The sequence below is a fragment of the Phoxinus phoxinus genome, assembly GCF_949152265.1.
Source record: "Phoxinus phoxinus genome assembly, chromosome: 1".
In the NCBI taxonomy this organism is placed as follows: domain Eukaryota; kingdom Metazoa; phylum Chordata; class Actinopteri; order Cypriniformes; family Leuciscidae; genus Phoxinus; species Phoxinus phoxinus.
The window spans coordinates 25,764,140-25,788,745 of NC_136876.1; the positions used below are offsets into that span (position 1 = coordinate 25,764,140).

At 39.7% G+C, this 24,606-nt stretch overlaps 1 protein-coding gene across 27 annotated transcripts in view; it reads right to left on the minus strand.

The window, feature by feature from the left end:
* rbfox1 (RNA binding fox-1 homolog 1) overlaps positions 1 to 24,606 on the minus strand; it is a 295,182-nt gene that overhangs the window by 17,769 nt on the left and 252,807 nt on the right. For 25 of the 27 annotated variants that reach the window (XM_079629418.1, XM_079629415.1, XM_079629416.1 and 22 more), the window contains 7 exons: positions 18,121 to 18,264; positions 15,977 to 16,030; positions 14,996 to 15,088; positions 13,317 to 13,377; positions 10,219 to 10,272; positions 2,634 to 2,769; positions 1,390 to 1,429 (listed from right to left, as the gene is read on the minus strand). In XM_079629418.1, the coding sequence (XP_079485544.1) occupies positions 1,390 to 1,429; positions 2,634 to 2,769; positions 10,219 to 10,272; positions 13,317 to 13,377; positions 14,996 to 15,088; positions 15,977 to 16,030; positions 18,121 to 18,264 (582 nt within the window). The remainder of the gene's footprint in view (positions 1 to 1,389; positions 1,430 to 2,633; positions 2,770 to 10,218; positions 10,273 to 13,316; positions 13,378 to 14,995; positions 15,089 to 15,976; positions 16,031 to 18,120; positions 18,265 to 24,606) is intronic. The other 2 variants (XM_079629413.1, XM_079629423.1) reach the window with 1 other exon arrangement.

Genomic DNA, 24,606 nt, shown 5'->3' on the forward strand with positions numbered 1-24,606 from the left:
TATTTCCTCACAAAATAATAACGTTTTGATGCTTTTTAATGTGGTGCGACAGATTATAGCTACATCAGTTCAAACAGCAGTTTAAAAAACGACTCAGTCAAATGTCCATAGCTCGTAAGTTAAAATTATTATTATTATTATTTTTATTTTTTTAAGCAAAATTGTTTCCAATCATTACTGATGTTGCAAATGGATTTGCTAGTTACAGTGTGGCTTTGGGCAATTCTGGATCTTCTAGAAATGAAAACTCAGCCACATGAGGCAAATGTGAAGCACTTTATATTACAGATTAAATTGAGAGATATTATACACGCTGTGTCATTTATATTTGGTAGATCTTCCTGCCTTATTGCACCCCTGCATGTGGTATGTGCTCAGTATTTCTTTGTTTAACTTTAACCCATCTCAAGGATGTCTGTTCTATGCTAGTGTAGCTTCATTTTTCAGACCTTATCCAACATTCAGTACATTTAGCAGAGCACTCAGGAAATTAAGATTGGTAATAAACAAATACAGTTCTTGGATAGTTTCTAATGAATATTAGATGATCTTATCGCAGCGGAACAATCAATCCCAGTCATTGTGGCACTGCACTAATGACAAGGGAACAGAGGAAGCGTTACAGCAGCCTTCCCGTCATTTCCACGCACATTTGTACCCTGTACAATTTGTTTCGTCCCAGAGGAGGCCGAATTGGGGGAGATACATCATTCTGTGTCAGGCTCAATGAGAAGAACAAGCTTTCGGTCCCTGCTAGTTACCCCACCTCGGCTCCAGATGCTTCTGCTAATCTCAAAACGCGACGCTTCAGATCAACGCAAACATGCCCGTAGATTGCCAACGAACGCGGCGAAGATTTGATAGTTCACCATTCATTAAAAACCTACAGTTTTACATTACTTCAATGCTATTTTTTTCTCAGTAAAATTTCATTTGAAAAAGTCTTGAATAAATATTAAGAGATCAATCTTTTGGAATAATTTTTGATATATAAAACTGATTATACAATATCTAATGTGATAGTACTCAGTAACCAATAAAAGTTTATTACTTTCTGCTCCAATTTGCCTATTTAAATAATCATGAATCTGTATAGGTCAACTGTAGGTAGGTACATGTATGTTTTCACATTGTACAATCCCAGCATGTCATGCTCTAGTGCTCAATCTTAGGTCACTGAGTCTCACCCTAACTGGCAATAAACTCATTTGTTACTCATGTGTGAAAGTCTCTTGACACAATTAATGAAGGATGAATAAAAAAAAAAAATGCTAACAATAAAAACAACAATGTATCAGCTGGTCGGTTTACAGTCGGAGGGTTGAATGGGTCGGGGGGCGGGGCATGTACATGAACATGAACATTCGAGGACAACATGCGAATACTTACATAAATATCTGCACCATAAAATCCGTCCTGGTAAACAACACTGGAAAGATGCAAACACACCCGCACACACAGACAAACACCAAACAAAACACATCAATATTAGTGCATGTTCCCATGCAAGCAATACCAACCCCATCTCTAGCCAGGGTTAGTGGAACAGAATAAGAAATACACACGCGCTGAATAAGATACTTTCCAAAGGCACTCATTACTTCTGAAGCATTTTAGGAGGAGAACGTGGAGTAAAGACTTTGTAGAGGGGCCACAGAGAGCTGAAACATGCATCATATTTTAGTCTTTAGCAAAATTAAAAATATATATATTTTTAAATATATATGAAGATTTTTTTGTCAAATTTGAGAAAAAGATCAAATAAAAAAATAAATCAATAGAAATGAATGTAATAATAATAATAATAATTTTGTCTTATTGATATTAACCAAACATGTTAATGTTTTGTAGATAATTTCAAGTTACTTGTTTATTTATTATTTTTCAACATTTTTAAGATCTGAAGATCTTGAAAATCTCTTATTGACTGTCACTGGCATTCAACATTTTACTGAAGGTGACAATGATACCATTGTAATATTTGCACATTGAATTGCGATTGGTCTTTTATTTGCATTCTGAATTACATAAATGTAATAATTTCCGTGCCGCATTGAAGCTCTAAAATGCTGATAATTCCTTGAAAAAGTATGAAATCTCTAAATGTCTTCTTTTGCTGCCTAACATCCAGCAATATTTCCTTTGAATTTAGTTTTATTTATGTACCAGTTTAAATGGCATGTATTCATTCATTTTCTCTGTGAATAGTCTAACCTTCATGTTTGTCAAGACAGCAGGAAGTGGAATTTAGTCAGTAGCCCCTGTTTCTAAACTCCACAAAATCTCCTTCAATATCATCTGCTTGCAGTTACGCATATGAAATTAGAACCAAAATAATCAGAATCATCATTCGACTGCTCAGAGATCACTAAAATCCTTCTGCATTCAGTTGTTTGAGAGGATTTACAGAATGTTACATTACATAAAAGGAACGCTTAAGGCCATCGACCATGACAGAACGGCATGACAGTTCAGTGTCATCATTACTTGCAGGATGCACGGGCTACATGCTGCACTGGTTCTGTGTGGTGAGGTCGAGATGCATGCATGTTACAGCAGCCCGGTGACGAGGGGGAGCGCTTGTCAGAAGGTGAACTTGTGTGTGTACGTGAGAAGGGAGTGTTGCTACTTACCCTCCATAGGCTGGGATGTGTGGGGGAGGCGCGGCTGCCCGGAACGTATTGTAGACGGTGCGCCCTCTTCCTCTTAAGTGTGCCCCTCTGTACGCCGCCGCTGCCGCCGTGGCTGCTGGGTATGGGAAGCCTGGCACTGTGCGGAAAACATACAGTATGAGGAACAATTGCAGAAGAAAGAGAGTTATACGGGTTTGGAACAGTACTTTTACCGTTGACATTGCCGTTGTTAAAATAAAATAAAACAAATATTAGATGAAAATCTTAAAATACTATAATAGTATACAAACAATACTAAAATAACACTGGGAACCATCATGTAAATGTAAAAAACAGGCTTTTCATGCGGTTTTCAAATAAAAGAGTTTGATGTACTGTGACATCACCATCATTAACTCCCATTCAGTATTCAGCAACTTGATGAAGCACCCTGATGAACGACAGTGTGAATTATGCTGGTATGCGAAGATTAACCAATCATAAAGAGTTAATTTACATATATATGCCTTAAAGGTGCAGGAGCAAAAAAGTCTGAGAGGAGAATATAGTCATGTAAACTAAATTTTAGCACAAAACCTTGGACTAGGCCAGTCAGCCGATCATTATCACAAAATAAACCCCTGTCAGGGTGATTACATGGCTACTTGCGGTATGAAATAAGTAACTAAATGGACAAAGTATTGAAGTACTGAAATTATTTTAATATGCAAGAAGAAAGATAACAATGAACTGTAAAATTGTACTTTATTTTTCTTCTGCAAGTAAATTTCCTGTATGGAATTAAGTAAAATCTACTTAACTAAGTTAAGTAAAATTAAAAAAGAAAATAAGTTTTTAAAAAATAAAGATTTTTAGAAATATAGAAGTTTGTTGAGTAATTTCAACTTTTCGTTTACTTTTCAATGCTCTGTTTCAAGTACATTTTACTCGAGCAATATAACACTGAATTAAGCCATGCTTTTAATGTGCATGCTTTACATACACGTAAATAATATAGTAGATATTGTGTAGACAACCTATCTACATAATAGAAGTAATGTGGTAATAATACTAATTGTACCCTCCAGAAGACAGATAACTCAATACTTGGCACACAATACACAATAACTGTAACATTCGTTGGGTCATTTTTGAGTATGACTACTGTATGTCATTTTGAGTATGGACTGTCACAAAACAGTAAATTACCCAACCTAACAACAAAAGCAATGTTAAAACTGTGTAAATACGGAAACAATGAAAAATGCAACCTTATTAATTATTCATGCCCGATGGGAACACCCCTATCAGAAAGTTGAGTAGGTTTTACTTCATTTTACAATGTTGATACTAACGCTTTAATTTCTACAAGCTTAAATTGAGTAATAATATAGAATTTATATACAGATTTTTTATATTTTTTATTCTTGCCTGCACTAACTTATTCAGGTAGAAATTACAGTTTTTTTTCTATATTTACTTCACCACAGAATGATTTTTATCCGGGTGCTGTGATAAAAGAGATGAAACAAGAACAGTGTTGCTAGGGACGGTCAAAAACCATAGAGTTATATAATGTAATATTTGACCGCAGAATGCCACAATTGACCAATCAGAATCAAGTATTCCAGAGAGCCGTGTAATAAACTGCCAAATGAACTATAATTTCACAAGTCTCAACTAATATACGCTGTGAGGAATGGTGCCCTACCTCCATTTACACCTGCAATTAGCCCAAAACTCTAACAATGAGTAATAAGCAAACTACAGCAGGAGACATACAGACCTCTGAGGCTGGGTGAAAACAGAAAGCTCTGTATTGTTGTTAAATGATCATTAAGTTTAATAGGGCGTCGGTGGTGAAAATGACTTTTAAGAGGCTTAATTTGAAATGGTTGAGGGGAAGAAAGAAAGAGGGGGTTTGTGAAAGCTGCTTCATTCTTTAACATTACAGGTTTCAAAAGGAGATCATATAAATGTCTAATAGGAGCACTGAATCTTTCATTTAGACGATAAAAAATTCAGATTTAAGGAAGGGGTTTGCGTGATGTAGAAAGGTGAAAGGGATTGTTCCATTTGACTCTTTGTCACCTTGGATATGTCTCGCTTTCACGCAGCGCACCACAGCTGTCTTAGTATATTAAAGAGAGAAATACAGCTAAATGGACTCTACATTTACATTCCAATTTATTATATTTATGAAAATGAAGGAAGACATACCACACACATTTAAAGAGATGAATAACATGTAAATTGAATATATATATTAGATTTATATGTTATTCATCTCTTTAAATTTGTGTGGTTTATAGGCTAAACAACAAAAATCAGATAATGCAAACAACTCAAGAGTTTGATAAATGCCTTTGAAATTGCTACAATGGAACATTAATGCAGTATTTTTTTTTTAAAAATGGCAATGAAGATTCATTAGTCACATGTATTCCTCTCTCCTTCCATTGCAGCCAGCCCATCTGACAGCCATTTTTGAAATATGCTGCACACACGTTTGCATATTTGCAAGAGCTTCACTTTGATGTGTAGAATGTGTCCTGGGGAAAATAAATATGAGATGTATTTAGCCTGAATATTTACAGGATAAACAACTTAGACTATGCACTTTCATTTAGAACGATGAAGGGTGGAGGGCTAGATGAAAACGGAGAGAGAGAGAGAGAGAGAGAGAGAGAGAGAGAGAGAGAGAGAGAGAGAGAGAGAGAGAGAGAGAGCTACAGTAAGTGGCGCTGAATGAGAAATGGGAGCGTGAGCAGCAGTGAGCTCCAGGGGGATGCACAGGAGAGCTAGTCCGTTTTATTGCTTTGAGAGCGATTACAGTCAAGCAGATGCTCTGGCCGACGGGAGGTAGCCTCCGCATCAAAGCCATAAAAGTGTACAACTGCTTTGTAGAGCAATAATTTCTCTCATTGGCTTTTGTGTGGGAAGTGTTTTGGGGAGGGGCGGTTGACGGGTGGGCTGCAACATTGCAGGAGGTTCAGGTTGCCCTGTGCATCTCACTCTGCAACCTTACACAGTGCTGCAAACCGCAGAGACTCTTTTATGAATGCATATATAAACAAGATTCCCGCTTCGAGAAATCTCACAGCTCTCAGATAATATTAAATGTAATGCATCGTGTATTGTGTATACAGATTATTTTGCAGCTTGTGGTGATATATGGTGAAATACTCATGTTTGTTTAAAGCTATAGGAACAAGACTATCTATATTCGTATTTCTTTGCAAAAAACTATTTAAATGTGTGTGCAAAAATACACATTATGAAATAAAAAACAACTGTAATGATATGTTAAAAGGAGTGGTATAGTTTAAGGTGGATGAATTATTAATATATATATATATATATATATATATATATATATATATATATATATATATATATAAAAATCTAATCAAATAAATAATTATGAAAAAAATGAAATGAAAGTAAAAAAAGACAAATATCAAACAAAATAAGACATTATGAAAAATATTAATAAAAATGATTTAAAATAAAGTCTGAAATAAAAAATAAAATAATAAATTATTCTTAAAATTATCGTATTTAAAATAAATAAATAAATAATGATCAATATTACAATTATTAAAGAAAAATAATTAAATTAATTGAAATAAAAAAAAGGGGGGGGGGGGGGGGGGGTTGGGGTCGACTAGTGAATTGTTGGATAACTAGTTGAACACAGTGACCCATCCTTTACTTGCAGTTATTTTTCTTTCAAAAACATATATATAGTTTTAAATGTAAGTAGACGGTGACTATTCACATACACTGCTCTTTACAAGCCCTCCCCAACCAGCTTTATAATCCAAATGTATGTAATCTCACCGTGAGCTGTCTTTTGAAACACGTTTCAAGTCTTAATGAATGTACATTTTTTTAACACCTCTGTACACAAGTCAGGGTCATTTCATATTGTTTCTTCCAACAATGCAATCTCAAACGTTCACTGTACGACACAGAAGCAGCCACCAAAGTACTTTCATTCCTCTTTAAAACGCTTCGTCCTTCTGCTAAAAGCCGCTTGTTGTCTTCCACGATAGCCTATCTGCACAAAAGCATTGCGTTTTGCTGCTGCCTTTTTGAAAATTCTCAAAATCTTCTCCCGCACTCCGTTAATTGCACGTCATTTTTCAAACTTATCATTCAGTATTTGCGAGTTCAAAAAAGCCCAGCAATGTTGAAAGTGCCAGAGGCGGTCGCTGTCTCTCGTTCAGTCAGGACTCAATCAAAGAGAGAGCAAGGACAGTGATGTCATACTAAAACACTGAAACATTAGCGCTGCGAAACTGTCAGTCAATACAAATGACCCTCTATATCATTACGACCGACCATATTCCATTTCAGTTCATATGGTGGAAACTCCCTCGCCTGTCTGTTTCTTCTGAAAATTCAATAATCTCAATGTTGGGCATGGAGAAGTCGCCCTTCCTTTCCTCTCACTTAAGGAAATGAGTTTAACAATTTGTGATTAATTATTTCTTTGCCAATAAACATTAATGATGAGAAATTGAGGTTAATATTTTAATGGGCATGTGTGCAGGGGTTGATTTTATCATTTTCTTTGGGTCATATGAGGAATCTTTATATATGAAAATCTATAGTAAAAATATTAATTATATCTTTAAAACTATAAGAATCTACAATTTTATATTTAAAAAAATAAAATAAAATAGATGTATTGTGTGAAAATCAAATCAAATGTCTGTCATTTCCACAAAACCAATTCTGACACTATAATTTTGGTTACAGACAGTTGTGTCAGTGATGCTTAAGATAAAATGATACGTGATGTGTGAAATTCTTTATTTTTACATTTTGTTTTATGGTTGATATTTCTACAGTACTGACAGAGACCCAAACAAGTATTCGGACACACACATACAATACTTTAATTTCATTACACTGCAAACATCTATCACTATTGTGTGTCAAATATGTGACGCATTTACACAAAAATGTAATTGTAAAAATATAATTTCATTGTGTGTATTAAGAATACATAAAATGCTAAATAAACTTTAACATGAAGTTGGCCCTTTTATTCCAAAAATGTTTACAAGGACATTTCCGTCACATGTGATGAAACACGACAGAACTCTCTTGTGATGTACTGTATGTGTCCAAACAAAAGTGTATTTTATTCTCTAAAAGTGCCTAGTTGGAGAAACTGTTATCAGACAGCATATATGGCTTCTAAAAAATATTTGCTAGAGCTGCATCTTTTTAACCTTGTTCATATGTGTGAACTCATTTCCTAAAAGAAGGCAGGCAATAGAGAAAGAAAGAGAGTGTATTTGTGTGCGTCTTTGGCGCAGATTTTCACACATTTCCTGTGGTCAGAGGTGGCCTGCATTTGCATAATCTCTAGGCGTAAATTGCTGAAAGTCTAATTTTCAAACATCCGCCCAATCTCCGTCAGGCGTAACACTTAATCAGAGATCAGTCCGGCAGACAAGCGGGGTCTGGCACGTTGGTCATCCCTCATCCTTCTGCCGATAGCTTTCATTTCCCTCAGCCGGAGAACTGTTAATGAACATCAAAGCTATCTTAAATCAACAGTCTGCCGCAGGTGAGAGATGCTTCGAGTGGCGAGAAACGAACCTCTCATGAATCAAAGATGCTCCTTTTCCATCCCGGTCCTTTAGGATATTTGTTTATAGCTAACTTTCAAGCTTACTAATCACAATTCAAACTCTACGGCACACTCAATCGCTCTGTGCAGTCTCTCCATCTGCAATCTAAGCAGAAATGTGCCAATACCTATTTTCAGTCTTTAGGCAAACGAAAGGATTCAAGGTGTTTTCCGTTATCGGCACATAATTTGGGCGTATTAACGATGCTTTAATTACAATTAAGACGGATATCAAAAAGAAAAAAAGAAAAAAAAAAGAAACGGCGATCACTGGAAAGAACAAAACACTCGCACCTTAATGGGATGTGGGCTGTTTGGACACTTGAAAGGTGAGACGAAAGCAAATCAATAACGAGCCATTTTGTAATTAACAGAATGTGCGCTGAATTAGGCAAACGAGTGTCTGGAGAAATTGAAAATATTGATTTTAATTTATAAAATATATTTCAGCCCTTTGATGCCCTTGCGTCGACAGACAATTAGATTTAACCATCACTTGGATATTTTTGCCTTCTCGTTCCTTCTTATTATCATAAAATCTCGATATTTTCCCATATAATGGGGAAGGTAATGATGTTCGGGGAAGGTCAGAGGCTGTGATGGCCAAGGTTGAGGAGGAGATGACCGAAGGAAACGAGAGAAAAAGAGTCCAGCTTGTCTTTCAACCGATGAGACCCGCTCGCTTTCAAAGGCCCATAAAATGAAATGAAGCCCTGGGGGTCTGGAAGCTGGCTGGATTATGTTTTCAAAGATGTGTACCGTGTTTGCAGTTGTGACAATGGAGTCTTGGAGCCTCTTGCCAATAGACCAGCAAACATTGTGAAACAGGCCCTTTGGGTGATTAGAATAATCACTTCCTGCTTGCCAGCTCTTTCAAGCCTATGCCAGAGCTCGTAGATTAAGGTCACCCGTTATACACACCTCCAACCAGCAGGAACACAACCATGCCTTTATCAAATAATGCAGCTAAACACAAACCCGTTTCAAATGTATGTTTGTTATTCCTAACCACACAAATGAACAGTATTGACAGAAACCCCAGACACTTAAAGTGTTGGAATTTCTTTGCACTACAAACAAATGATCAAACCAAGTAGCATCGGCAACAATTAATGCTCTTTTCTCAAAAATAACATTTCTGAGCTGATTTTATTCCATGTCTTAGCAGAGTAACCACAGGTGTAACATTAACTGCCGAATATCAAATTATTAGAGCGAAAATGACACATTCTTTCTTTATAATGAGGGATGCATGCTTCAATTTTTCATCAAATGAGTTATCTATTGCAATGAGATACATTCATTTTTACTGGCCAATACTTTTTGGAGCCACTGTAAGTTCTGTAAATAAAAATAAAATGGCATAAGAGAAAAACACAATTTGAAAGGAATGTGAAATGATCATATCTGGTGTCACAGTAATTTGCCATTTCATAACCTCTGCAGAATTCATAAACGGAGGATTCAGGGCATGTGGGTTGAGAAATGTTTTTACACACACAAAGCACATTAGTGAAACTGCCCATTAGCCCTTAATGCAAATGCATTTAACCCTCTGTGTTACAGGGTTGCTTTCTGATAAAAAATATTTATTTATTTATTTGGAAGCATAGTAATATGATTTTATTCATTATTATACGACACAATTGCGATTTATGTTTCATTTGCTCAAACAAAGGTGAGGATAAATTATAATGATCTGATTCATATTGTACATTTATAAATATATCAATTCTTAAAAAATGTTTTAGAGGTGAAATGTATACTTTTCGGTTTTTCTGATATTGTCCAATGACACACTTCAACCCCGCCAGAATTCTCCTTTTAGACTGTTTTTATTGGAGCTATTTTATGCCCCACAGTCAAATAGGAAAACAAAAAAATGCATACCCAATCTTTTTACTAAAGATATAATGCATTCCAGAGCCAGTTTCTTTGAAATGAGGATCCACTCACCTGCATAGAATTCTGGGCTGTAGACTGCACCCACGACTGGATTCAACTTCCAGCCTAGACAGAGACAGAGGGGGAGATCATCTGATATTAGCCACACTCGGTCTGCACTACGAGAATTCCACATCTGATCCTTCACAAGCGTTGGCTTCTGGTTAACTAGAACCTCCAGGCCCATGTGTAATGATGTCAGTAGAGGGCTGACCACACTGAAGCACTACTGTCATCCAGAGCCAGGATAGGGCCCTGAGTGGCCTGACAGATTTCTCTCTAATTCTAACCTCTACAAATGGCCTGTCTGTTGAAACCCTCCATAAGTAAAAAAAAAAAAAAAAAGGAAAAAAAAAAGAAATCTGTGATATCAACTGAAATCTGATCTAAAAGGCTGTCTCAGTTTTCCACTTCCATTTAAACTTGCCGGTGAGGAAGAAAAGAGAACTGCTGTGAAAAATATTTCAGAGTATACTCAGAAAATCGACAATTACAAGCACTTTTCTTCTCTGGTTTCAATCTGTGGGTCAGTGGCTACATATTTTTTTAGATTGTGAAAAAGACAGTAGAATTGGTTACACTTTATTTTAAAGTGACATAGTTACATTATAATTACTCAAATAAGCACTGAGTAATATTAATTAACTACGTGTACCAAGGGTTTGGTTTAGTTAGTTGTAATTATGCATCATTTACTGTTATTAGTAAGTATGTAGGTAAAGTGTTACTGTGAAGTTTCCAGTCTGTGAAGTTGCATACTCGGTACGTATGAGGTCTAAACTTTGTCCTGTGCACCTTATAATGTAAATATTTACAGTGGAGTCCCAAAGCATGAGACCACTTAGGGGGAAAAATGGGATTCAAAATGTAAAATAAACATATTATATAATGATTTGAAAAAGCATGTAAATAAGCATTAAAAGAATATGAAATATTTAAGGTTCTGCACTATTTCTAGGTTGTTAATTAGATGAGTAAATCTGTGACATTGATCTTCACAAGATGGTCTTTGGATTATTCTCAAATCATGTTGGCATGCTGCTATCATTAACTCTTTTCCCGCCATTGATGGAATATTGATGGAATTTTCCACCCTTTATGACACGCTTCCCCGCTATTGACGGAACTTTCTGGCAATCCATGTTTTCAATGTTATACGGTAGGGGGTGGTGCAATTGACCCTTCGCAGGGAGCTTGATTGTAAGGGGATCTGACCAATCATACTTCGCCATCCGCCATTTTGTCCAACAAAGCAGTCAGGAGAGTTAGTAGATTAACATGGGAGGATTTGAACCTGAAAAACGGAGTGTACTGACGCCTTTCCGCGGTTAAAACAACATTCCTTCTTATGTTCATTCATGTTTATTTGATGCTATAAATGAACTAGAAGGAAGAGATGATCGGTCACGAGCAGCTTTAACTGATGCTCTACAGTGATCTGTCAGACACATGAAAGAGCCACAAAACGGTATTTATTGTTGTTTACATTTCTTTATAGAAATGACCAAATCTGAAAGGTGAGACTGTTTAATATCAAAAGTAACCGAAAAGTAACCTGGTCTGTCCTGTCTGTCAGCGTGTTGTCAGTGTCCTCTCTGCTCCGCGATATATTTTTCACTGCGTGAGAACATGGTGTGGCGTGAGAGCGGCGTAGCTTGTCGGAAATAGCAACAGTAACTAAAGGGGCGGGTCTTTGCGAATGGTCAATTACGCATTTTCTGAAAGAGTACATAATCTCCAGATCAAAACACAGGCGAAAAAGAAGCAGACACACGTAATAGAAGCATTGCTTATGTAACGGAGGCAAGCTAGTAAGAGCTGTGATCGTAAACCTCACTCCCCTGATCTCAAGAGGCGCTCTAGCGACTCATACTAGCGACTGAGGTGTTTAGCCTCCTTTTTTTTTTCTTTGAAGTGTTTCCTTGAATTTCTCAGCTTTTTGTACAAAATGTTGCTTTTTTTATGAAACTTACCCACATTCAAGTGTTGATAAAAAGAATACATGAAGCTGTACTATATATTTTAAAGCAGAGGCTCTGTTCTTTCTTTTGATATATTGCATGTTCAGATTTTCATACAACAAAATATTCTGGGGACCATGGCATGAACGTTTTGTGAAAATTATAAAAAATGCTGGTGGTGCTGGCAACTTAAAAAAAAAAAAAACAATTGCGGAGAAAGAGTTAAAGAAATTTCAAGTCAACATTTTGCTTAAATTGTTATACTGATGTTGTAAAGAAAAAAAAGCATATTAATTACAAAAATACAAAATAGAAGAATTTTGACTTATGGTCTCCAAATGTGTGTCAAATCATACAATAAAATTGAATGATATAAAACATTAAAATTTCATTATTATTTAATTTTTACACTCAAAATATTGCATATACTGACCCAAGTTGAATATTAGTAACTGACACAAATAAGAACAACCACTTTTGTAAATCAATTTTTAAATCTTTCCCCACCAGCGGTTTTTAAAAAGGTTTCCATTTTCATTTCCATTTACCATTTTCACAAAAGTTTCATGGCCCCCAGAATATTTTGTTGCATGAATATCTGAACATACAATATATCAAAACAAAATAATATAACAAAACAAAAAAAGTTTTATTCTAGCTTAATGCATTCTTTATTTTAATCAACACTTGAATGTGGGTAAGTATTAGGGGTGTTAAAGAACTCGATCTACTTCATCTTTGTTTTGTTAATCATTCTGAATTTTCTCAGCTTTTTGCTCAAAATACTGTTCTTTTTATGAAACTTGCACAGTCCTACAACGCATCCTGGGTTGACATTTCACTCTGTAACATTAGGCAGTTTTGATTTATTTGCTGTTTAATGTTGACGATCGCGTTATTTTATATATATTTTATATCTGCATCATCTTCGCATGTGTTTTGATCAGGAGATTCAGTAATCTTTCAGAAGCTGCGTAATAGCACCCTCTACCGTATAACAGTGAAAACACGGAAAGCCGGAAAATTCTGAAGCGGAAATTCTGAAACGTTTTCTCACAAATTAAGGAAATTTCCGTCAATGGTGGGGAAAGAGTTAATAAATCACAAAAAGACGAATTCATTTTCATTATCAAGAGAACTTTTTCTTACCGTTTGCATATGGGTTGACGGTCTTTTTATTCGTCATTACCCGTGCTGTTGCATTGTTTACCTGAGTACAAACAGGAGCGTGTAAGCAAGAACCATATGGAAGCTAAAGCTGTAAATATTGAAATATTGCATGCATTACATTGAAAATTTTCACAATTATTATAGGTCATAACAAACAGTTAAAGAAAAGTGATAATACATATAAAGCAAAGAAAATATATGCAAAAGTCTCATCATAAAAAGACTTGTCAGCATGCGTCATCAAATGATGATCACGTTGAAGAACATGGAGTAAAGAAAAACAAAAACACAAAATGCACTCAACAAACGAAAGGCATCGAGTATGAGACGGCATGCAGTAGAGAGGGAATGACTAGGTTAAAAGGAAAACAAGAGAGCGTAGGAATGGAAGGAAACAAAAAGTTTGGCATTGTGCAACAACCTTCAGAGTTGAAGTACAGTCGGAAAACAAAGCAACATTTAGCATTCAACACTCCAAGAGCCTTGTGCTTCATCACAAGAATAATAATCAGAAAATAAAGTAAAAAGAAGTAATAACGAAAGAAAATCATTCAAGCCGAAAGGACAGCTAACAAAGGATATAAAAAGAGGGTGCATTATTTTAACATGATCATGGAGTTCAGAATCTGAGTAGGATGCGCACGATTCAGTTCAATCCAATCAGAGGCTCTCAGGAAGCTAAGTGTTCACTCAAGTAACACGCGTACCAAGAGAAAACAGCATCAAGAAACTCAACATCAAGTCAAAAAACAGTCACGAGGTATCAGCGCGGAGTTCGTGAAATGGCAGATGGCTCTCTCCACTTACCCTTCGCCGCCATCGCCCGCGTGTGTATGTATTGTTACTGAGTTTGGAGAGGGGCCTATCAGCTACCGTTGGAAAAGGGGGGAAAATGAGAAGGCAAAATAGGCAACATCTTACTGAAAGATGGCACCACGTCACATCCGAAAATAACTCTTAAAGATTGAAAATAAAAAAGCTGCAAACAAACAAAAGCACAACTGTTAAATGTGAATCGGCTATAAGGATGGCCACTGTCGTTGACGGTAAAGAAGACAGCAGTTCTCTTCTAGACTGTGAAGTAAGTGTCATTGGAGCTGTAGATTTAAAAGGCTTGTGTTTGAGAGCATCCCTGTCTAATAAGCAGCGTCTTCAGGCCAATTAACAAACGCTGCCGGCTTCGGGACGCTTTTAGCGCAGATCCCTCGTCAACTTTGCAATAAGGCCTCTGGCTATCATCACACAAATGCTGTTTGCACTCTGCCTGATGACTTGCTGCACCCATTTGCTTATTAAGCAAAAAATATGCTATGAAAAAGAACAGAAAAGAATCAAGTGAATGCCAACTAAAGCCAACCAATTAGATAACGCGAGCACCGTGGTCTATCTAATTTGAAATCTTAGAATAACTGAAACGCATTAGGGATACAATGGGGGGGAGGGAGGGAGGGAGGGAGGGAGGGAAAGAGAGAGAAGCACACGCAGGAAAAGACGAGTGATGCGTCTAAAATAGTGAGATGAGAGTGAGGCACACACTGACACACACACACACACACAACAGAATTATGGATAACAAGAAAGACAACGACAAACAAACACACAAAAATGAATCAAATAAAACAAAAGCAATTGAGAAGGGAAATATTTGTTACATGCACCTCTATTTTACGACCTTCTACCACCGTGCCGTGTAATTTCTCTCTGGCCCTGTCCGCATCGGCACTATTTTCGAAAGTTACGAAACCAAAACCCTGCATGCAGGTGGGAGAGGGGAGGGGGGAGAACAACATGCACATTATTAATTCAGTCATACACCCAAGAAATCCACTGTGGCTCTACCTCTGCCATTCTCACACACAAAAACAGCTGCTGCTGCTGCTACTGCTGCATTTACCCCCTCTCTCTCTCCTCCTCTTTTCTCCTGCACCATGCAAAGCATCGAGATTAACGATAATTTACGGGTTCTGTTAGAACCTCTAAGGAGAAATGAAATACAATAGCACGTCTAAGAACGTAAAGTCACTTAAATGAAATGTAAAAAAAGAGGAAAAACAAAAGCAAACAAAAATAGTATACCTTTAATAACAAGTCTTAGAGTAAACATAATCTATTGGGAAAAAGTGGAATAAAATAAACACTGTCATTTAAAAGTCTATAATGCAACATAAAGAAAAGAAAAACACAACTCATAAGACAAATGCTAAAGGATTGTGAACTAAAGAACTTGTTAACATGCATCATTATCTCCCCCAGCTGGAACAGAAGAACATAATTCATATTTCAATAAAGAAAATTGTTTGTGCACAGGAATGATGCTAAGTGTCATAACACTGAATAACGCTGTCAATTACGGAGCTCAGTGGAGAATGTTCTTCATTTGACACCATAACAGAACAAAGACAAGTGCCAAACACATTTCCACACACTCCATTGAACAGGGCACTAATAACTCTAGCACAGCAGCTGATATGAGATTGCATTACATACGTTAACATGACTACAACAAGCATTTATTCTGTACAATACAGGTACTAATTCATCATTGGATTCTTTCCCTTTTTAAATTCATTTAAACTCACTGCACTGTTCTGATTGGTCCAAGAATGTGAGCATGCAAAGGAAGTAAGTCACACACGTACCTTTGATCCTCGTTCATTAAATATGATTTCAACATCTAAGATTTTACCAAATTGCTGGAAAGAGAACAGAACACAGATCAGACATACTGTCTAAATGTGATTTGACATGTAAACTCAAAAACATTTACTTAAGTAGCATCAAGCTACACGTTTTAAATGTTGTTTTAATCCATCATACAATTATTCATATTCATATTCAATTTTAATGGATAATTTATTATCAATTTCTTTGAAAAGAAAAAAATATGAAGCTTTAAGTAATATTTATTTAAATTGACACTTTGATTTTGACTTAAAATAAATAATTATACACAATTCAAAAGTTTGGGGTTGGTAAGATTTGTTTTTATTTTTAAGTTTTTTTATTTTAAGTTTCTTATGCTCACCAAAGCTACATTGCTAAACATTATTACAATTAAAAATAAATAAATGTAATTTATTGTGATGAAGATCAGATTTTTCAGCATCATTACTCATGTCTTCAGTGTCATTTGCTACTCAAGAAACATTTAGGGCCCTATCTTGCACCCAGTGCAATTGACTTAGTACACCGACGCACAGCGGATTTTTCCCTCCACAGACGCACGTCGGTAAATTAGTGGATGAACTTGCGCTCGGGGGGGGCGGTGCAGCGAAAAGAGGAGGCGTGTTCCGGCGTAAACATTCCCTGCTGCTATTTTGCAGTTTCAGAAAACAATTCCGCCACTGACCAGGAAAAACCTAGTCTAAAGTCAGTGCTACACATTCTGCTCTTAACCCTTTAGAACCGAATGTGTCGTCGCCGACACAGATCAGCAAGCTGTATTCATTGTACCGTAACTCTTCAACCGTTTGCACTATCAAAAACATGCGCTTTTCGGCAATATACGGCTTATTACGGTAATTCCATGCTTTCCGTCAGCAAATGACAGCGGGCTTTCTGGCAGAGCGGGAAGGAAGGATTTGAACCGAGAGATACGAAGCGCGGCAGGTTAGAGTGTTTTGGATTGCATAAAATAATAAAAGAGACGAACAAATACATGGTGAAAGAAGTGGTAGACAGAGGAAGAGGGGATTGGGATGATTTTTAATGAAACTTGGGAGGCGGATGGCCGTTACTTTTTCACGTATCTTTACATGTGGTGTATGTCTGTGTATGTGTGCGTGCCTAATATGAATGGACGCATTTATATGTGTGCGTGTATGAAAAAAAGGGTCCTAAATGAAAACTGTGCAACCCAATGTCACAAAAAAGACTTGTATAGTTGTATTATACTTCATTTTTCAACTTTAAAGTGTTAGTTTCTTTCGTTCGTGATTTTTTTCTGTTTTTTTTCTAAATAAAAATCGGAAAATCTATTCTCGTTTTTTTTTTTTTGTCTATTTAAATTCTATTTACGAACTCACCACACACAATAATGGTCAATAACTGTAATTTGTTGAAAGCTAATCTTTTTCTGAAAAAGATGACACCTTACACATGAAGATAGCACATTGTTTTAGAATTTTACAGACAAAAAATCAAAATATGTGAAAAACACCCATTTTAGCGTCAGGTTCTAAAGGGTTAAAGGGAATGAGAGATGACGCTCTGATTGGTTTATTTCACGTTACGCCCAAACCACACCTATGAATAATGAAGCTGCTTCAGACCAACCCCTTTTTAGATTTGCGTCGGGCTCCGCCCACAAAGTTACTTGCGTTTAGCGTTCGATACTTGCGTTTCAGATCGTTAAAATAGGGCCCTAAATATTTATTATCAATGTTGAAAACAGTTGTGCTGCTTAATATCTTTATTGGAACCTTGATAGGTTTTTTTTTCAGGGTTCTTTGATTAATAGAAAGTTCAAAAGAACAGCATTTATTTGAAACAGAAATGAATTGAAACAATGTTAATATGTTGTAACGTTTTTACTGTCACGTTGGATAATTTTAATGCATCCTTGCAGAATAAAAGTACTAATTTATTCCCTTTTTTCCTTCAATATTCAAATAAATCCTTCAGTAATGCCCTATATGGAGCTACCAAAACAAGACTGGACCCAGATCGCAGATCTTACCCAAACTTCAACTATCAAGGGACATGCAGTGGGACAGCACGTTAGCGCACGCCTCACACACCTGTGCTGCACTGTGAGAGAGAAAGAGAGAAAACAGGTACTTACGCCAAACATTTGCCTGAGGTCTGGATCTCTAAACCTGAAGGGGATATTAGAGACGTGGAGCCTCTTGGGCTGCGATTTGTTTTCTGTGTTTTCAGATGACTGTGTTTGCTGTTGGCTGTCTGTCTGTGCTGAATCGTCTGTCTGCTGTGTGGGGAGAAAAAAGGGAAAGAAATCAGGGAATATCAGTTAGTAAGTGAGTAAATAAACTCAACAAGCGAAGATGCTGTCTTTGCACACAGGTGTTTGCCGCACCACTGATGTGCTTTTCGACTTGGTCCATCGCAGTGCTTGCAGTCAGATCGTGCCTGTACCTCCAGGCGCTCCCACGGAGCCAGACCCAAAGCTTTGTTTTAACAACATAGCTGGTGAAAACTTTTACCACCTGTTCCTGCCTCCCTTTCTCAGGCAGATTCGAAAAACATATGTAGAGCACGCACACACAGAACGAGGCGTAGTTTGTAATGCGGTGTTTGCAGGGGTTGGGGCAGTGGGTGATATATGACATGGCTGCTTCACTATATCTTGCTTTCTCTCGCTTTCTCTGGCCACGCATGACTCCCTGCAACTATGTGCCTCTCAGCCTGGACTGCTGCCTGGGAGAGAAAGTGGCTTAGTCCTGGGTGTGTGTGTGTGTGTGTGTGTGTGTTTCTGTCTGACTGTATTTGTATGACTTAGCTAGAGAGAGTATAGCATTGGGAGACTTTACTTTCTATTTTTCTCCGATGTGTACGTTTTTGTGTCAGTGGGCGACTTCCAAATGGCATATTTGTGCCCTTGAAGGAACAGTTTAACCAAAAAAATACAATTCTGCAATCATGTTGTTCCAAACCAGACTTTTTTTATTTTCAAAGGGAGCCTTACAAAGGATGCAAAAGCAGCATTAAACCAAAAGTATTATATTATAACACACCTTTGCTAAAGTTGACTAAAAAGAGGAATAAAAAAAAATATCTAATGGAAATTGATCTTAATGCCTTAATAAAAAAAAAATTGAGGAAAACTCTAACCTTTAAGGACACCAATTTTCTTTGTGAATGAATAATGTATCGTAAATAAATAAATGTTCTTCCTTAAAATAAAGGGTGCATAAGTCAGGACACCCCTATGTTAAATTCCCATAGAGGCAGGTAGATTTATATTTTTAAAGGCCAGTTCCAGGATGGATCCAGGATACTATGCATCCTGATAAAGTTCCCTTGGGCTCTGGAAAATAAAAAAGCCCCACATCATCACATATCCTTCACCATACCTAGAGATTGGCATGGTTTTATTTCAGTTTTATTAGCCTAATAGCTGGTTTGATTTGCATTGAGAGATGATCTTATGGAAAGTACCCCATGCCAATCTCTGAAGGGTATGTGATGATGTGGGGCTATTTTAATTCCAAAGCCCAAGGGAACTTCATCAGGATGCATAGTATCCTGGATCCATTAAATAACTGGCCTTTAAAAATAAAAATATATTTTTGTTTAATTAAGGCATTAAGATCCATTTCCAAAAGATGATTTTTTATTCCTCTTTTTACTCAACTTTAGCATTGGTGTGTGCACTTATTCTAGGCACTGTAATATTCCTCTTAGATGTTAACCACAGAGATCGGATCATTGAATCAGTCAAACCCGAGAATTGAATCATTCTAAATCATAAATGAGTCATTCAGGCCAATTTTGTGTGCTGAATCAAGTGATTAATTTAAAAGATCCAGTTCAAAAGAATGATTTATTCACAATGAATGATTCTGCTCTCATAAATATGCATTTTATTTTTCACCTCACCAAACGTGTCTCTGCCCTTTGGAGTGAGGCCATAGTGGTGCTCACCCATTATGTGTGTTAGCATGAGCATGTTCACATGTATGTGAATTTATGTGCATTTATTTTCCTCTGTAGCGCTTGAGAAAGGGAAGTGGAGGTTCTGCCTCGAGCCTGCAGTTATGCCCAGAGATATTTTTTAAACTTTCTGCTTGCTGCAGCTGTCCTGTCATGCTTCAAGCGCTCTGGAAATCATATTGTCTGGAACAAAAGAATGACTGAGTCCCAGTGTAGCAACTGCCTCTCTGACATTACAGATGCTCAGGACTGTTAAAGCAAGCTTCACTGGAAATACTGGCAACGGAATAGACCGTGTGTCTGTGTGCGTGTGGCATTGTTATTTAAATCAGGCGGTGCTCAGGGCGACTCTGACAAAAGCGGCAACAGAAAGTTTAAAAAAAGCAAAGCTCAAATGAAGAATAAAGAACAGCTTGCTGGGACTGTAAATATGAATATCGTGTCATCATAATGTTTGTACAGGGGACGATTTACCCACCCGACTGAAAGGCAAGGGTGGGGGGAAAAACATGAGAGAGCACTTGAAAAATACTAGTCTTTCAATACATGAAAGGCTGCAGAAGTGCAAAGAAAAAAAAAATCTGTCTTGTGTTATTACAAGTCATAAACAAAAGAACACCCACTCCTCAAGGCAGAGAACAAAGAAAAACGGAAGATAAAACGCTAAAGCAGTGTAGTAAACCATCCAATGTAAAACTGACAAGATGTGCGGCGTCTTTATTGCTTTAGCAAAATTGCACTTTTCCTATTGCGGGAGGCTCGGTTTAATGGTGTCGTGAGGCAAGCGGCCCACAGCAGAAGAGACAACTGGGGTGTTATAATTGGAAATATGCTTTTCCATTTACTGCTCTTTCAATAAAGGTATAGGAAGGAATGCAGCGGGTCTTTAGGTTGAGGCACGGCAGCCATATGTGCGGTTTTAGAGATCTCATTTCATGGTCCGTGCATATGGCTGCCTTAATGGCTCAATTAATTGATTCCGAAATCAATTAATCGATTCGCCCCTGTCTAGTAGCCGTGGGGAGCCGGAGGCCACGGTGACTGATCTCAGGGTGATGGGATGAGACGGGGGAAAAGGAATAAATCTATAGAACTAAAATAGGGGCCAGGGGCAGAAGCGAAACACATTTTGAATCACATTCACAGTGTGTGTTGAAATATTCGGGCATCGAACTTGAAATCCTTGAAATTCCGCTTTCATTATTCAAACATGCGATGCACATTACGATACTTCCAATCGTGACAAATCACGATCGATTCCAAAGCGGCCTAAAAAAGAAGAAGAAAGTCCTCTGTGGCCATTTCTATGGAGCCAGAGATTGTGTTGCTCCCTGTAGGGAGGAAAGGTGAGGGAAAGATGGAGCGATAAGGACAGGAATGTGAGGGAGGACAGCGGTTCAGCCTGGGAGACCTACTCAATTACTGATTGGGGACTCACAGAGTTGTGAGTGTTTACCATTCATTGATCTCACACTGAGTGCTAAACGGCAAACAGTGACAGGGCTGCCGGTGTGTACGCTGAGCACACACACACACAAAAACACACAGCCGCTGGAGTGTTAGAGCCCACACGGACACACATATGGCAGCGCTGGACAGAAAAAGATAACCTCACAGTGAGGACTTGGAGCATAAAGTGCCAATAAAATATTTTCCTTTCTGAGGAATTTTTCAGTGTGGGGGAATGTGGAATAATTGCATCAACCATCATTGATCCATGAGGGAGCTTTTGTTTAATAATGTGTTGTACATTTCATAAAAAGTGATGTGAATAAGGGAGAACAATTCCATATTTAATTTATGTATATATTTATATGTATGTGTATGTATGTGTGTGTGTGTGTGTGTGTGTCATGATTAGTGTTCCCTGTCTTGTCTATTAGTTTTCCCAGGTGTCTCTTATTTTTCCCACGCCCCCTTGTTATCCTGTTTAGCTCGTTTGTCTCTGATTATTTAAGACCTGTGTTTCTGTCCTGTCCTTGTGAGTTCTTGTTTAATGTTTAACGTTGATGTTGGTTGTTCTCGTTCCCGAGTCCCGTTATCCTGTTTTCTAGTGTGTTAATAAAACGTGTGCTGCATCTGGATCCTGCCTCTTCTCTGCTTCAGCCGCACCGGCGTTACAGAAGAACTCACCGCAACGTGATCCAGCAGCCATGCCTTCCTGGAATCCAGACGTGCAGATTCTCCGTCTCCATCAGGAGAATCGCTCCATAGAGGAGTACGTCGCGGAGTTCATGAGACTTGCGCCTCTCGCGCAAATGAGCACCCAGTGCTTGAAGATATTCTTCCACGGGGGATTATCAGACCCACTTCGGTCACAGATGCCCGGACCTGATCCTTCCGTGACTCTGATCCAGTATGTCGAGTGGGCTCTTTCTATGAGCGGTTCGTCGTCCGCAGTGGGCTTAGCGGAGGAGGTACGGGTGCTTCACGTGGGCTACATTCAACCGGTGCTTCTCACGTGCTCGGCCAAGCCTACGCCGCGGGAGGTTCCCACCGAGTCCGCGCTGCACGTCAGCCCAGCCGAACCCGCGCTGCACGTCAGCCCAGCCGAACCCGCGCTGCACGTCAGCCCAGCCGAACCCGCGCTGCACGTCAACCCAGCCGAGACCGCGCTCGACGGACCAGAGCTTTACGTCAGTCTCGACGAACCCAGTGAGCCGACTGAGTCAAGTGCATCCTGTGAGTCTACTGAGTCAAGTGCATCCTGTGAGTCTACTGAGTCAAGTGCATCCTGTGAGTCTACTGAGTCAAGTGCATCCTGTGAGTCTACTGAGTCAAGTGCATCCTGTGAGTCTACTGAGTCAAGTGCATCCTGTGAGTCTACTGAGTCAAGTGCATCCTGTGAGTCTACTGAGTCAAGTGCATCCTGTGAGTCTACTGAGTCAAGTGCATCCTGTGAGTCTACTGAGTCAAGTGCATCCTGTGAGTCTACTGAGTCAAGTGCATCCTGTGAGTCTACTGAGTCAAGTGCATCCTGTGAGTCTACTGAGTCAAGTGCATCCTGTGAGTCTACTGAGTCAAGTGCATCCTGTGAGTCTACTGAGTCAAGTGCATCCTGTGAGTCTACTGAGTCAAGTGCATCCTGTGAGTCTACTGAGTCAAGTGCATCCTGTGAGTCTACTGAGTCAAGTGCATCCTGTGAGTCTACTGAGTCAAGTGCATCCTGTGAGTCTACTGAGTCAAGTGCATCCTGTGAGTCTACTGAGTCAAGTGCATCCTGTGAGTCTACTGAGTCAAGTGCATCCTGTGAGTCTACTGAGTCAAGTGCATCCTGTGAGTCTACTGAGTCAAGTGCATCCTGTGAGTCTACTGAGTCAAGTGCATCCTGTGAGTCTACTGAGTCAAGTGCATCCTGTGAGTCTACTGAGTCAAGTGCATCCTGTGAGTCTACTGAGTCAAGTGCATCCTGTGAGTCTACTGAGTCAAGTGCATCCTGTGAGTCTACTGAGTCAAGTGCATCCTGTGAGTCTACTGAGTCAAGTGCATCCTGTGAGTCTACGGAGTCAAGTGCATCCTGTGAGTCTACTGAGTCTACTGCATCCTGTGTTTCTACTGAGTCTACTGCATCCTGTAATGAATCAAGCCCAGTGAAGCGCCGTCGCAGAAGGAGGAGGAGGACTCGTTGGGCTCGCCAGGCTCCGGAGGGCGTTCCCAGGCGCCTCGCCCTGCCGGCCCCGCCTCTGCGCCTCGCCCTGCCGGCCCCGCCTCTGCGCCTCGCCCTGCCGGCCCCGCCTCTGCGCCTCGCCCTGCCGGCCCCGCCTCTGCGCCTCGCCCTGCCGGCCCCGCCTCTGCGCCTCGCCCTGCCGGCCCCGCCTCTGCGCCTCGCCCTGCCGGCCCCGCCTCTGCGCCTCGCCCTGCCGGCCCCGCCTCTGCGCCTCGCCCTGCCGGCCCCGCCTCTGCGCCTCGCCCTGCCGGCCCCGCCTCTGCGCCTCGCCCTGCCGGCCCCACCTCTGCGTCTTGCCTTACCTGCGCATCTCGGGCTTCGGGAGCCTTTTCCGGTGGCGGTTCCCAGCCTGGAGGTCTTGGATTTCCCCAAGTATTTTTTGGGGGGGGGCAGGAGGTGCCCTGTGAGGGCCATGAAGGATGCTTCGCCCTGGAGGGCCATGAAGGATGCTTCGCCCTGGCCACCGTCACGTCATGCTCCGCCCTGGCCGCGTCACGTCATGCTCCGCCCTGGCCGCCGTCACGTCTTGCTCCGCCCTGGCCGCCGTCACGTCATGCTCCGCCCTGGCCGCCGTCACGTCTTGCTCCGCCCTGGCCGCCGTCACGTCATGCTCCGCCCTGGCCGCCGTCACGTCATGCTCCGCCCTGGCCGCCGTCACGTCATGCTCCGCCCTGGCCGCCGTCACGTCATGCTCCGCCCTGGTCTCCCACGCTCCATGGCCCAGGCCCGCCTTGCCTGTGTCCTGGTCCCGTTCCCCTGCACGGGCCTGGCCCTCCGTCCCTCCCCCAGGATCGCTTTCGCTCTGCCCCCCGCCTGGTTCGTGTTTGGAGCGTCTGGAAGCCGCTCCTTTGTGGGGGGGCTATGTCATGATTAGTGTTCCCTGTCTTGTCTATTAGTTTTCCCAGGTGTCTCTTATTTTTCCCACGCCCCCTTGTTATCCTGTTTAGCTCGTTTGTCTCTGATTATTTAAGACCTGTGTTTCTGTCCTGT